A 12,985-nucleotide genomic window follows, 5' to 3' on the forward strand; every position below is an offset into this window, starting at 1 on the left:
TCTCTCTTTCTCTGGGCTGTTTGGGCTAAAAACAAACAATACAATGTGCAAGAGGTACATGGTACGACTGGGTTACTTGTGAGTCCTCAGCCCTGTAGGTTGTGGGATGGCTGAAACCAATGAGCTCCAGCGAGTCCAGAAATGCTCTAGCTTCACCTAAGGAGCTGCTCGCGTGAGTGGGGAGGAGCAGTTCCAGGCGTTGGGGTCTGTGCTGCCTTTGAAGATGCCCGTGAGCAATTGCTGGCCTGATTTGTCTTTGTTCTTAAACTCGATACTAACCTGTAGGTGTTGGAAAGTTTTAAAATCATGGACTACAGCCTCCTGCTTGGGGTTCACAACATAGACCAGCAAGAACGGGAGCGACTGTCAGAGGGAGCCCACAGCACGTCGGACGAGAAGCGTCCYGTGGCACAGAAGGCCCTTTACTCCACGGCCATGGAGTCCATCCAGGGTGGAGCCGCCCGCGGGGAGTCCATAGACACGGACGACACGTAGGTGAAAATCTCCTCCTCTGCACTGCTGCCAAGAGTGGAAGTGGAGGCTGGAGGAGTAGGCCCCCAATTGTGGTCAATGTGGGAGCTCTTGGAGAGCTGCTGCCGGCCCCRCAGCCTGTTGTGGAGGCCACACGCGGCGCTCGTGACCGTCCCTCTGGCTCCACACACCGGGCTTGGTAATAAACGGTGGCATTTGGTGTATTTGCCAGCGGCACCGTGCAGCCTGAAACCAGCTGCTCCTGCTTCAAAGGAGATCGGTCTGGCTGGGGCCAGGAATTACTTTGGTGCTTTGAACACTTCCAGTCTCTCAGACAGCTCCGTAATTGCAGAGGCTGAACGCCCGCGTGCTCCTGGGCTGCGCTGATAGCAGCGCTGCTGCTCCTTTCCCGGGATTGTGGGTTGCACGATGGGCATGGAAAGAYCCTCATCCTTAAAGCTTTGCTGCCCTCGTAGGCAGACAGCTCGTGCTGACTTGATAAATAATGTGGTCCCCAGGATGAAATAGGATTTTATGCTTCAGGAATCTCGGATGCCCAGCACCAAGGAACTGCTAAGAGCTGCATAATGTCTGGTGCAKAGAGCAGCTTTGGTGTGTGGTAGGAGCTGCCACCCAGGGATGGTCCTCAGGTACCATCTTTATAAACTGCCCCGGGACACGTCCCCCTCTCAGTTGTATCTTAAGTATTTTATGGTGCTTTTCCTGTGAGACTGAGTTCAGCCTCAAGCTTGTGCTCCTGTCCTGGAGCCAGGAAAATCCATGCAATGTTTTTCTGGCTCAGGTAGGACTATTGCCATGCACCATGTGTCCTTGTCCTGCTGTTTTGTGCTTGGCCATGCAGGGAGGCAGTGGCTTCAGGGACACCTTGCCTGGGTCAGTAGGGGACTTGCCAGGCTCTGCACGAAGGTTTTCTCACTGGAGTTTTGTCTCGCCTGCAGAATGGGAGGAATTCCAGCAGTGAACGGCAAAGGAGAGCGCCTCCTGCTCCACGTAGGAATAATAGATATCCTCCAGTCATACAGGTGAGAGCTTTGCTGTCCTCCAAGTCTCTTAGCATCTGGTTTAATACTGGATGAAAGCAGGAAGGTCTTCTACRCCTGAAGTGTTGGATAATGAGTAGGCAGGCTGTCTAACACAGCGTCCAGTGCACGTCAGGGGCTGTGAATTTTTATCTCATCCTTAGAACAGCTGGTGGCACCGAGCTCTTTTTCTAAGGTATAATGAGCWGCTTACAATGCAAGTTCCCTGCGTCTGCGCCTGGAATGGGTAGCGTTTCACAGAATGTTCAAGGTTGGAAGGGACCTCTAGGGATCATCTAGTCCAACCTTCCTGCTCCAGCAGGCACACCCAGAGCATGTGGCACAGGGCGGCATCCAGGTGGGTTTGGAGACCTCCAGAGAAGGAGACTCCACAACCTCCCTGGGCAGCCTGTTYCACTGCTCTGTCACCCTCACAGTGAAGAAGTTCCTCCTCACCTGGAGATGGAACTGCCTGTGTTTCAGTTTATGCCCATTACCCCTTGTCCTATTGCTGGCCACCAATGAGAAGAGCTTGTCCCCTTCCTCCCTGCATTCCCCCTTCATGAACTTATACATGTTGATCAGATCCCCTCTSAGCCTTCTCTTCTCTGGAGAAAACAGGCCCAGTTCACTCAGTCTCTCCTCGTACGGGAGATGTCCCATTCCCTTCATCATCTTAGTTGCTCTCTGCTGGAACCTCTCGAGAAGCTCCATATCCCTCTCATACTGGGGAGCCCAGAACTGCACACAGTGCTGCAGGTTTCCCCGGGGCTGGGAGATGTTTCTCTGCCCCTCTTGCAGCCCTCGTTGCCTGTGGCAGTGCTGRCCTGAGCGCGGTGCTGCTGCCTGCACGGCCGCCCCTTCCTGCCTGGAGGGAAGCTGTGCTCCACATGAAGGAGCAATTATTAGCAACCCTGTTCTCTCTCCGGCGCAGGGTACGAGAAGTGGCTTAGATATCGAGTGCAGACCTCAATCTAATTCTCTCTCTCTGCTTCTCTGAAATTAGGTTCATCAAGAAGCTGGAACATACCTGGAAGGCTCTTGTCCACGATGGGGTGAGTGTCAGTACAGAGGCAAGAATTGTGCCGGCCTCGGTGGGGCCACCTGCCTTGGCTTCTTCTATACCGGTTGGCATCAATTATGTCACTGTTTTTAGCGCCTAAAGTGGCTGAAGTTGATGAGAGGAATAGTTCTAACCTCTTGTTCCTGCACAGCGGTGTAGTGCCAATGATTTGCGACCGGGTTTTCTTGCTCGCGCCGCCTCCTCGCACACTTAGCTGCCGTGCAACCATCTTTCCTCCCCTGCTCCCATCTGTCACTTCCCTCCTCCCCGTGCCGCCGGGAGCGGTACACATGAGCCCTGTGCATCTCGGCTGTGCTGTGGAGCCCCGTTTTGGCTCTCGTTGGCGACTGACTGGGTTTCCACTTCGCTGGGCTATTCCTTAGTAACTGCCTCTCAATGTTCCTCTGGTCTTCCGCAGCAGCCAGGTGTGTGTTTGCAAAAGAGCAACTTCAGATGTGGAAATTGTTTTTTTTTTTTCCAGTAATGCATATCCTAGCTCTTTTTAAATAACAAGGTGAAGGAAATGTGTCACTGGCAAGTCGTAGCAGCACAGCAGAACATCAGAAACGGCCTCTGCTTTAGAGTTTTAAACTGAAAGCACACAGCACTTGAGCTGTGTGGAAACCCTCGGCTGAATTTTGGTGTCCGTGACAAATGCAGATGTATCCAGAGGTGCTTTGAATGTCAGCCAGCAAAACTGGAAGAAATTTGACAGAATGTGGTCATACCAGTATTCCAAATATCTGGGAGGTTTTTAAAGGAATAAAATTGCCCAAATCCATTATAAAATTGTAGTGAGAATGTAATCAAATGCAATCAAATCAACAGCAACGCTTCAGGTTTATATATAGCATTAATCAGATCACTCCAGTTAAGTCTTTCCATTTTAAGGATCTAGCAGTGCTRAATGCTGCTCTACAGGTTGTATTGATTTGTTTCAGCAATTCTCTGTCTTGGGGGCTGAGTTTTAAATGAGGCGTTTGCTTCTTGCCTTTGCAGGACACAGTGTCAGTACACAGACCAAGCTTTTACGCAGAGAGATTCTTCAAGTTCATGACCAACACGGTGTTTCGAAAGAATTCCTGTAAGTGTCCATAGTCCGAGAGCTGTTGTCCTTGTGGGGTGGGAGAGGCAGAGCCTTATCTCTGTCTTGCTGCTTGGGTCGGGCTGGAAAGTTGCAGGGCTGGAGTCTGAGCGGGCTTTGCCACTCCGGAATAGGTAAAATTTGGCAACTGCAAAGCCCTGGGGTTGTCACAGCCCAGCTTGCCCTGCTCAGACTGTAGCCCGGGCACTCTCCATGCAGCCTGGCAGCAGAGATCCATCTCCAGGAGATGCATGTGTCGCAGGGCAGAGAGCTCTCCCTACACAGGGGAGCTGCATCATGGAACAGTGTGAAGGTAGTTTGTAGTGGTGATAACTTCCTCCTCATTCACTCTTCTCATCTAGCTCTGAAATCCTCCCCCTCGAAGAAAGGGCGCAGTGCCTTGCTGGCTGTCAAGACGTCTGGTCCAACCGCTGCGTTTTCAGCCAGCCAGCTTCCCTCGGAGAAGGACGAGACCCAGTATGATCTTCGTGCAGCCAGGAGTTACCCCACGCTCGATGACGAAGGTAAYGGTCTTGCTTGGTGGCTCATGACGGTGTGATTCTCCTCTCGCTCCTAGCAGTTCCTTAGATCCTCCCCTGTTCTCGTTCAGTTCCCCACTGTGCACCAAACRCTCATCATCTTTGATGAATAGTTCTTCATTCCATGTCTTGCTGTGCTTTGCAGGTGCTAAACTTAACCAGGGCAGGGGAGAAGGTAAGAGTGTATTGTTTTGTCACAACGCTGGCAGTTAGTTGTTTCAGGGAGGCAACAGCTCTGCATTGGGGAAAAAAGATAAATCCCCTCTTTGCAGCACTGTGTGGTTCTGCAGTAAAAATGGTTGCTTGCATCACTGCTGCAAGGCAGCTGCTGCCAACTGGTGCCAGCATAGCCCAGATGCACTCAGAAAGTTGGTTCTTTGAATTTTTCACCCTTGCAGAAAGGGTTTGGAAGCTACAGGCCTCTGGTGTCAGTGTTTGGGTAGTTAKAAGGGGCGAGATCTTGTCTTTGCAAAAAGGCAAAGGGGTTCTTTGCTTCTTTGCTGCCTTATCATCGCTTCCATCTGGACTGGATTTGTGGATGAGTGGTGAAAGGCGAGGTCCTTGAGTGTGCAAGTGTTAGATTTCTACCTGTACAAAACAGTGAGCACTCCGTTCATCTCTTAATTCACTTGGATATTTATCTCTGGCAGTCCAAGCCTTTAATCCAGCTTTGGTTACCAGTGAGACGTTTTCATTGGCTTTGTGTTTCCAGGAGCATTTTTAAGTCCCTCCCAAAGGGTAACCTGCTGCCTGTTGGGCAGGACATGGAGCCTAGTGGCCATCTCTGGAGGAAACCTGTTGTCCTAACCTGCCTTGGGACAATCTCCTGCAGTCCTGAACCCAGCTAAGCTTGCTGTGTGTTTGTAGCTCTAAGTGGCTGCTCCTGTTGCAGCTGTGCAGGTTGTAGTGCATGACCCAGGCTGTAGTTAAGGTGCTGGTGTTTGACTCCTGCTTTTCTTCCACCCTCCACCTCTCCCTGCCCTCTGCTTGGGCCAGCAGGCAGGCCAGACCTGCTTCCCTGCACGCCGCCTTCCTTCGAAGAAGCTACCACGGCCTCCATAGCCACGACACTGTCCTCGACGTCCCTCTCCGTTCCTGAGCGATCCCCCTCGGAGACGTCTGAGCAGCCCCGGTACAGGTGAGGACGGCGCCCGGGTCCCGCTCGCGCCGCAGCCGGGCGGTCGCTGCACATCTCGGCAGGCTGCCCTGTGTTCCGCAATGCTAATGACCCCCTTTTAATTAAATCTCTCCTGGGAGCAAGCAGACACAGCTTTGATGGGATTAATTATTGCTGGAAGAAGTGTCAGCTGTGAAGTAGAACATCTCCGTCGTGGGGTGGGGAGTTGGATTTGGGGGCACTGTAGGTTTTCTCTCCTGAATTGCTCCTCAAACTCCACTGTTCTGCTTTCTTTCTGCAGGAGGCGCACGCACTCCTCGGGGCAGGATGGCAGGTGAGAAAAGTCACGTTTCTTCTTAAGCTGCTGCGCAAAGACCTCGTGTTCATCCCTGTACAAAAGCCAAGGATGACTTGGAGGCTGAGCCTGAGTCTCTGCAGATCCAGGACTRGGGTGGTCCTCTGTGGCTTGGTGAACTTCATGCCATCAAATGTTCCCCTTTTTTATATAGAATTTTCCTCACATGCAGGTTTCTGAGATCACCTATAATAGGTGGCTTGAACACAGCGCCAAAGCGTGACAAAAATTATAGATGTGTCTGAATTTAGAAGCAGGTATCATATAGTTAGCTTGAGTAATTTTGCACCAGTGAAGCTGATGCCATTACCTATGTGTCAGAAGAATCTGAATGCGGATTCTGCATTTTTTTTATTTATTTATTTTTTAGCCATGGCTTCCTAGGATATTTTGTATGTGTTAAAGATGCAGGTTTTGAACTGCACCCCAGAGACTCTTCTGGGGGCTGTGGCACAGCTGGAGGAGCTGCAGGGCAGACTTACGTCCTCTTTCTGCAATCARTATCTCGTGCTTTAGAGAAATGACATTTTGAAGCACCTCACAGCCATGTCATTGTAATTTTTAATGGCACCCATGGGGTATTTCACCACCTGCACAATTCATTGCCTGAAAATGCTGCAAATCCTGGACTTAAACTCAGGTACTTGTGACGGGACCTGCAAGGCAAAAAGCAGTGACTTATCTGAGTCACTCCATGCCCCTTTTGTACTTCATGGAGGGAGCTGCTGTCGGATACGGCTGCTCACCTGAAAATAGGCCAGGTGAATCGTGTCCCAGAAGTGCCTGTCCCTGGACAGTACGGAGAGCTCAGTGATTTCCTCAGGGACAGACATCTCTATCACAGACTCGTCACACTGACAGCCCCCTTATAGATGTGGCTGTGGTAACTTCGGGCTGGCTGCTTTTTTTTCTACCCTGTGTCTTCATTTCTGGTGCTGCTGTTCGTGTGTGTCACTTGTAGGGGAGCAGGGAGCCGCATATTTTTGAAGTGCTTCATGATCCCCCGGTGAATGCCAGTGCAAGAACAAAGCTATTAACATATGATTCGCGGGGAATTTACATTCCTGAGCTGCAATGAAAAAGCCCTTATCCAATCTTCTCAAGCCTGGAATGTGTCACACCTCTGCGTGATGCTAATCTGCTGGGAATTCCCTGCGGGTTTCTGAAAGCCACCGCTGCAAGAAGTGGCAGGTGCCCCAGCGCTGAGCAGGGCTGCCGCCTGCTGGTCCCAGCTCCCTGCTCCCAGCTGGGATGGAGCAGAGCTCGAAACCCGCAGCTCCTTCCCCTGGGCTGGGCCCTCGGCTTGGCAAACGCCGGTTCCTCCTTCCCATGGGGCCTCTAAAAGCAGCCCCACTAACATAAGCAATTACTTTGATAGCCTGGGGTATTAAATTGAAGGCCAACAGCTCCTGAGCATGCAGAAAGATCTTATGTTAATGCTGGGGCAGCTTGGTGCAGTAGGAGCTTCAGAAGAGGTCAGAGGCTTTGGCCCTTGCATTGCTGATGGACACCCCGATATCTCTGGGCAGAGAGGTTTTCCCCGGAGACCAATTCTCCCTTTTCCATCCGTGTCCAATTTGACATTACCCATCTTTTCTGMAGCGTTAGCAACCTAATCCCTTTCCTCTTGTCCTCTTTTTCTCCCTCTGTGGTTTCAAGAGCTGCAGTTTGAAGGGCCCGGCCCTTTTGTCTGGGAATTTGGGTCATCTGAAGTCTCAATCCTGGGAAGTCCTGAGCTGCCGTCAGTGGCTCGGTCCCTGCTGTGAGCGTCGTGCTGCGCGCGCGTGCYGAGCACCTGCGGCCAGCTGCAGCGCGAGAGGTTCAGGGATGACTTATCCTGACCTAAAATTGAGAGCTGTGCTCGAGGAGAGGTGGCACTGTGCCAAACTAAGCAACTGGGCCTCTGTGTCTTTGGCTTTCCAGGTCACAGGAGGAGGTGCGGGTTGAAGAAGAGCTGCAGCAGATCAGCGTGGAGCTGGAACCCAAGTGTGACGTGGAGATCATAGCTCCTGAGGAAGAGGAGAAAGAGTGAGTGAGGGGTTGACAGAGTTGTGTCATCTGTGGGGTTTTGTGCTGGGAGCTGACTTRGCTTGGTCGGTTGTCACCTTTCATGCACAGAGGGGTGCGTAAAAGGCCATGAAGCTTCTGCTTCTGGCCTGTCCTCATCCAGTCCTTCTGGATGTGGAAATGGGGCATCTGTGTAGCAAATCAGCCTTGCTTGCTGCTTTTTTGATAACAATGACTGGACTCTGCCATTTCTTCCCCCTCCAGAGAGGCAGCATCAGCGTGTGCCACTGTCATGTCCGCAGCTACGATAGAGGTGGAGACAGCCAGCCAGGCCTCGGAACCGGCCAGCCAGGCCTCGGATGAAGATGATGTGCCAGTCACAGATATATACTTTGTAAGATACCCTCTCTGCCTGGTTATTAGGGGTGTAACATGAATGGTTKGTCTGAATTCAGCAGGCGAGCAAGGGCAGTGGCTGCCCTGTGCCATCCTTGTGTCAAGCACCTCGAGATCTTAATGCTGGACAGGTTTTTGAACCCAGGGAACTGGATWAGCCCTTGAAGAACTCAAAGCAGCAAGGCCCACATGGGTGACACTGCTGGTGTAGATGAAGCTAGATGTGCTACGCAGCAGCACGGACAGGCTTCACTCTGCCAGCGTGTTCACTCCAGCATGAGCCAGGGTGCATCTCCTTCCCTCCCTAGGCAGAGCTCCCTGCTGTCCACACACACATGGCGTGACCTAAAGCCAGGAGGAGATTGTTGCAGYGGGTGGACCTCGGGCTCTGGTGAACTCTGGCTTTTCCTTTCCCTGCAGGCAGATGCATTAGATGGTGCAGTGGAAATCTAGTACTGGGACAGGGAGTAAGTGAGGTTGGTTGGCAGCAGAGTGTGCTGGAGCCTGGGGCTGGGTTCCTCAGTCAGCGCCCGCAATGTTTGAGCAGTTTCTGCAGCCTGGAGAGGAGCTCAGCCACATGAGCCTGTCCCCTGGGCACCAGAGCCCTGAGGGGTGAAGGGTTTGTCCCGTGGCAGCTCTTCCCCCGTGTCCTGGCACTGGAACCTTCTCCCTAAGAGCTGGTCAGCTGCTCCCTGCTCCAGCCCATTGCTGTCGGATACGTGGCAGCAGAGCAGAGCTGAACTCTGCGATAAGCTCCTTTGGGCTAACCTAAAAACAGCAACATTTGGCTTGCCCTGCGCTTGCGTGACTGCTGCAGAGCTGCTCGCTCATTGCCGAGTCATCTAGAGGCTCGTGGGAGCTGCCGAAGGAATCGGCACCATTTTAAGAGCTCGTCTGTTTGGGATTTCATGCATGCCGTTCAGACTGCAAACAGCTCCCTCTAACACTGGCTGCTCTTTCTTTGCCCGTGGACAGCAGCTGTGTGCAAGCTGCCTGCAGACCCTGCCTGCTCCACTGGCAAGTGTCTTCTGGCRAGGGCCAGCTCCTCTCCCCTGCTCTCCCTGGGCGTATGGACTCCTCCTGACTTTCTAGGGMTGCTGTTTTTCTGGAGGGAGCCGTCTGTGCACAGCGTGTGCTCAGAGAGAGCATGACTGACTGCTCATCAGCATTTCATACTTCATCTGAGCCCTTGAGTTTTGCATTAAATGTGTGTCGTGTGCTGTGGAGTGTTTCCCCCGCTCTTGGGATGAAGAGAAAAGCTGATTTGGGTTCCCACGGGCGCTCTCATTGTAAACTCACTTGAACTGCAGCTCAGGTGAAACTGCAGCCGAGCGCAGTGGAGCTCGGACCACAGCTGCTCTATTGGAGCCTTCCAGGAGCAGTGAGGAGAGGCTGCGTGCAAAGAATTTGGCGAGTCCCAGGGACCGGGGGCCTCTGGAAATCTGCTTCAGGAAGGGAAGCGCTTTATCCTCCTGTTCACCCACGAGGGCAGAGAGGAGCGAGCCTGTGGCAGGGCACAGGGGCTGCTCTTCCCATGCACGGCTTTCCTGCCTGCCCATCCCCTCAAGCCTGGAGTTGCCCAACCCCTCSTTTTGCTTTCTCTTCCATCCTGTCTTTTCACATCACCCTTTTCTCCTCTTTTTCCTTTCTCACCCCACTTGCCCTCGGGCCATTGCAGTTCACAGATGGGAGGTACTGGATTTACTCTCCCCGCCAGCGCAGACTCCGAACCACCTCGCTTTCCTCTGGGACTGTAAGTGAACACGCTAGCGCATAGGGGAGCACAGCTGCAGCTTTGAAACACTGGGGCTAGCAGCTCCGTGTCCCTTGGATRGCCTGGCTCCGTGTTGGCTAGATAGGAACCAGCCCAGTAAAAACGGAAAGCAGAGGAAAAAAAAGTCCCCAAGTGGATCTCGAGTAGGATCTTGAAAAAATGAGGACTCTGCCCCAATTGTCTTCAGGCCGGCTACACAGTTCCTGGCATGGGATGGAATAATATCATCATATATTAATGACAGAGTATCATCTGGCCCATGGACAAACTTGCTGGCAGCCGAGCTGGCCAGAAGCTCAGAGGCATCTGTATGTTTGAGGTAATGTTAGGCTTAGCTCCCTTAGCCTGGGAGGCCAAACTGAGCTCCAGAGACCTGCAAGATGTTTTGTAGGTAAAAATGTGGCTGCAAAGATGAGTTTTTAGGTCTCTGGCTGGTCTTTTTCTTCTTTTTTTTCTGCTTTCTGGGACACTGACCAGCTTTTAAAGCCAATGGAGTTGAGAGACACTGTTGGGATTAGGGAAGGTCTGTGCTCCCAGGGTGCTGCTTCTGCTGCCTCCCCACTGCAGGTTTTCTGTGAGCTATAAGGATTTTCCTTTGCCCCCTGAAAGATGTGGAGAAGTTCAGCATTTAGGGCAGAATCCAGAGYTCAGGCTGCTCTGGCTTATATCACAGGTTTGCAGAGAGACGGTGCCTTCCTTGGTGGGTAGTGACAGTGTTGCCAGGGTCTCGGCACAAGATTCGTGTCCTGGGGTCCTGTCGCTCCCTGCCTGGCTGGAAGCAGGCAGTGGTGGAGAGGCCGTGGGGTGGGCAGGGTGCATGGGGAAGCTGGGGCAAAGCTCGTAACCTGCTCCCCAGCTTGGCCGATGGCTTGAGAAAGGCTGTACCCCGGCAGGCCAACAGCCTCTCCCTGCGGTTCCTCCTGCCCTCGCCTGCTGGGTTTGGCTGCCCCAGCCCCAGGAGGGTCACCTCCATGTCCTGGATGTCCCTTAGCACTGGGCTGGGTTTGCAGCTCTTGCTCTGCCTGCGTTTAGGCTGCCCTAAGCCTGCTCCTAAGCATGGAGCTCAGTCAGAGTGGGTGGGAACAGGGTGCAAGATGTGCTTGGTGCAGCGCTGAGCGCTCCTCCATCTCTGACGGAGCCCAGGAGCTTCAGGCAAGGGTTTCTTTTCCTTCCTTCCTTCCTTCCTCCCAGCTGCTAACGCAGCTGCAGTCATTGTTAGGGCAGGATGTGGAGCCCAGTGCTTCAAAGCTCCTCTGGCTTCTTGTAGTTTCTTGTACATCCCAGGCTGCTACTCCTGGTTCCTGGGCTGGAAACGTTCCCAGCTGCTTCCGAGTACCCAGCTCCAGTCCTTTCCTTTGCGATCCTGGGTTCGCTCGAAGGGGAAATTTCCTTTCTCCTTCAGACCCGGACGCAGCTCTAGAGCAGCCAGAGCTGCTCCGCAGTGGAAGTAGATCCCTTGGGAAGCACTGGCCCCCCACCCTCGGCCCTGCCCGCGTTTCTGTGTTGTGTCCCGAGTGTTTTGTCGTGTGCTGTGAGCGCCGGCGCCCCAGCTGCACATCCTCCTTCCCTCCTGCCCATAGTTCACTTGTGTTTTGCCTCCTTCCTTGTACCCATCCCCATCTCGCCACCGTCTACAAGAGTCTCATCGCTGACTGACCGGCTCCTCTCCGCGACCACCGTGAGCTAATGGGCCCGGCCGCCCCCCTGCTTGGTCTGCGGGGCAGGGGGAAGGCCCCACAAAGCAGGTTCCTCCTTAAAGCCCCCTGGGGACCCCAGGAGCTCCTAACCTGCAAGGGCCCAGGGTCGTTAGCTGGGAGCAGGGCCGGGGTGGCAGGAGCTGAGCCTTGTCGCTGCCCTTGGTAAGTCACCAACGCCCRCTCTGTCTTGCCCGCTCTGATGAGGCTGAGGACGTGGCAGGGAGCTCTCTCGCTTTCTCTGGCACCTCCAAAGCTCTAGAATCTGCCCCTGGTAGGTGCCAGGGGGAGGATCTGCTGCCCGAGCTGCTGTCCYGGCTTGGGGGGGAGCAGGGACATCCCGAGGACGAGGAAGGCTCCTCGCTGACGCCCGCCGCTGAGCTCGGTTCTCTTGCTCCGGGTGGACAGCTGTTCTTATTGTATTGTTTCCTGCTCTTTTTATTTTTCTCCTTTTATTTTCTCCTCTTCTCTCCTTTGCTCCCTGCTCTGCTGCCGCTCTCCTTGCATTCTCCCCGCCGTCTCTGGCCACTCTGGCAGCCGACAGACGAGAGGAGTTGGGTTTACTCCCCGCTCCACTATAGCGCCCAGCTCCACTCTGTCTCCGATGAGGAGAGCGATACAGTAAGTGTATGAGCAACGTGTGCCGGGGGGTCACGCTCGCAGCTCGAGGGCCGAGCGGCCCGTGCAGCGCGGGGCGCTCGCGTGGCAGAGCCTGGCTCAGGGAGGCTGCAGGCGAGACCTCCGCTCAGCTCAGCTCAGCGGCGCTGCCGCCTCRTCCTGAACCGCTCAGTGCAGTGAGAGCTCGGGGATCTGCAGCGCTCCGGTCGTGTTGTCGTTACCGGAGGGCACAAAACAAGCAGGCTTCTCTCTCCACGTTCGTTTTGGCTCTGGGGATTTGCTGGGCTTGGATCTAGCTGATCGCAGGGCTCGRGCCTTGACTCTCCTCTCTCTGCCTCTTGCAGTAATCTCTATGCAGACACAGAAGCCCCAGAGAGCAGCGATTCCCTCTGCAGGTCGATGTGTTCCCTTTTCGTTGATGCAGTCGTTCCAGYGGGATGGGGAAGAGCTTCCTGACGCCAGTATTGCTGCACTGCGGGATCCCAGGCACTGCATTCCAGAACGAAGCAAAACTAACCGTGTATTTCCACTCACCCCAGACGTGGGCAGCAAAGAAAGCACCCGCTCCCCCGCAGCTCCCGGCAGAGACGTCCAGCTGCGTGTTGAGAATCCTGGGTAGTAACACAGTGTTTCCCAAACGTGCACTACCGTAGCTACCTATCCATGTGTGATACTGTGAACCTTTTTAATTTTTTAATCATGTATTTATTTCTTTTATCTTTGCACAGAGACGGCACAAACGTGCTTTTTTAAACATTTAGTTTACTGCACTTTTTTTTTCTTTTTTTTTTTCCTTTGGTGTTTTTTTTTTGTTTTTTTTTTTTTCA

The 12,985-nt window shown here is 53.4% G+C and overlaps 1 protein-coding gene across 1 annotated transcript in view; it reads left to right on the forward strand.

Annotated features, from left to right (window-relative positions):
* The window catches only part of PIP5K1C (phosphatidylinositol-4-phosphate 5-kinase type 1 gamma), a 30,442-nt gene extending 17,507 nt beyond the window's left edge, over positions 1–12,935 (forward strand). Inside the window, exons 10-20 of the mRNA XM_026045574.1 lie at positions 286–491; positions 1,431–1,514; positions 2,518–2,566; positions 3,574–3,658; positions 4,021–4,182; positions 5,197–5,335; positions 5,616–5,648; positions 7,593–7,697; positions 7,941–8,070; positions 12,078–12,161; positions 12,503–12,935. Of these exons, the coding sequence (XP_025901359.1) occupies positions 286–491; positions 1,431–1,514; positions 2,518–2,566; positions 3,574–3,658; positions 4,021–4,182; positions 5,197–5,335; positions 5,616–5,648; positions 7,593–7,697; positions 7,941–8,070; positions 12,078–12,161; positions 12,503–12,505 (1,080 nt within the window). The 3' untranslated portion in view covers positions 12,506–12,935. The remainder of the gene's footprint in view (positions 1–285; positions 492–1,430; positions 1,515–2,517; positions 2,567–3,573; positions 3,659–4,020; positions 4,183–5,196; positions 5,336–5,615; positions 5,649–7,592; positions 7,698–7,940; positions 8,071–12,077; positions 12,162–12,502) is intronic.
* The last annotated feature ends 50 nt before the right edge of the window (positions 12,936–12,985 follow it).

This window comes from Nothoprocta perdicaria, unplaced genomic scaffold (genome assembly GCF_003342845.1).
Source record: "Nothoprocta perdicaria isolate Ctin4 unplaced genomic scaffold, notPer1 scaffold_400, whole genome shotgun sequence".
In the NCBI taxonomy this organism is placed as follows: Eukaryota; Metazoa; Chordata; class Aves; order Tinamiformes; family Tinamidae; genus Nothoprocta; species Nothoprocta perdicaria.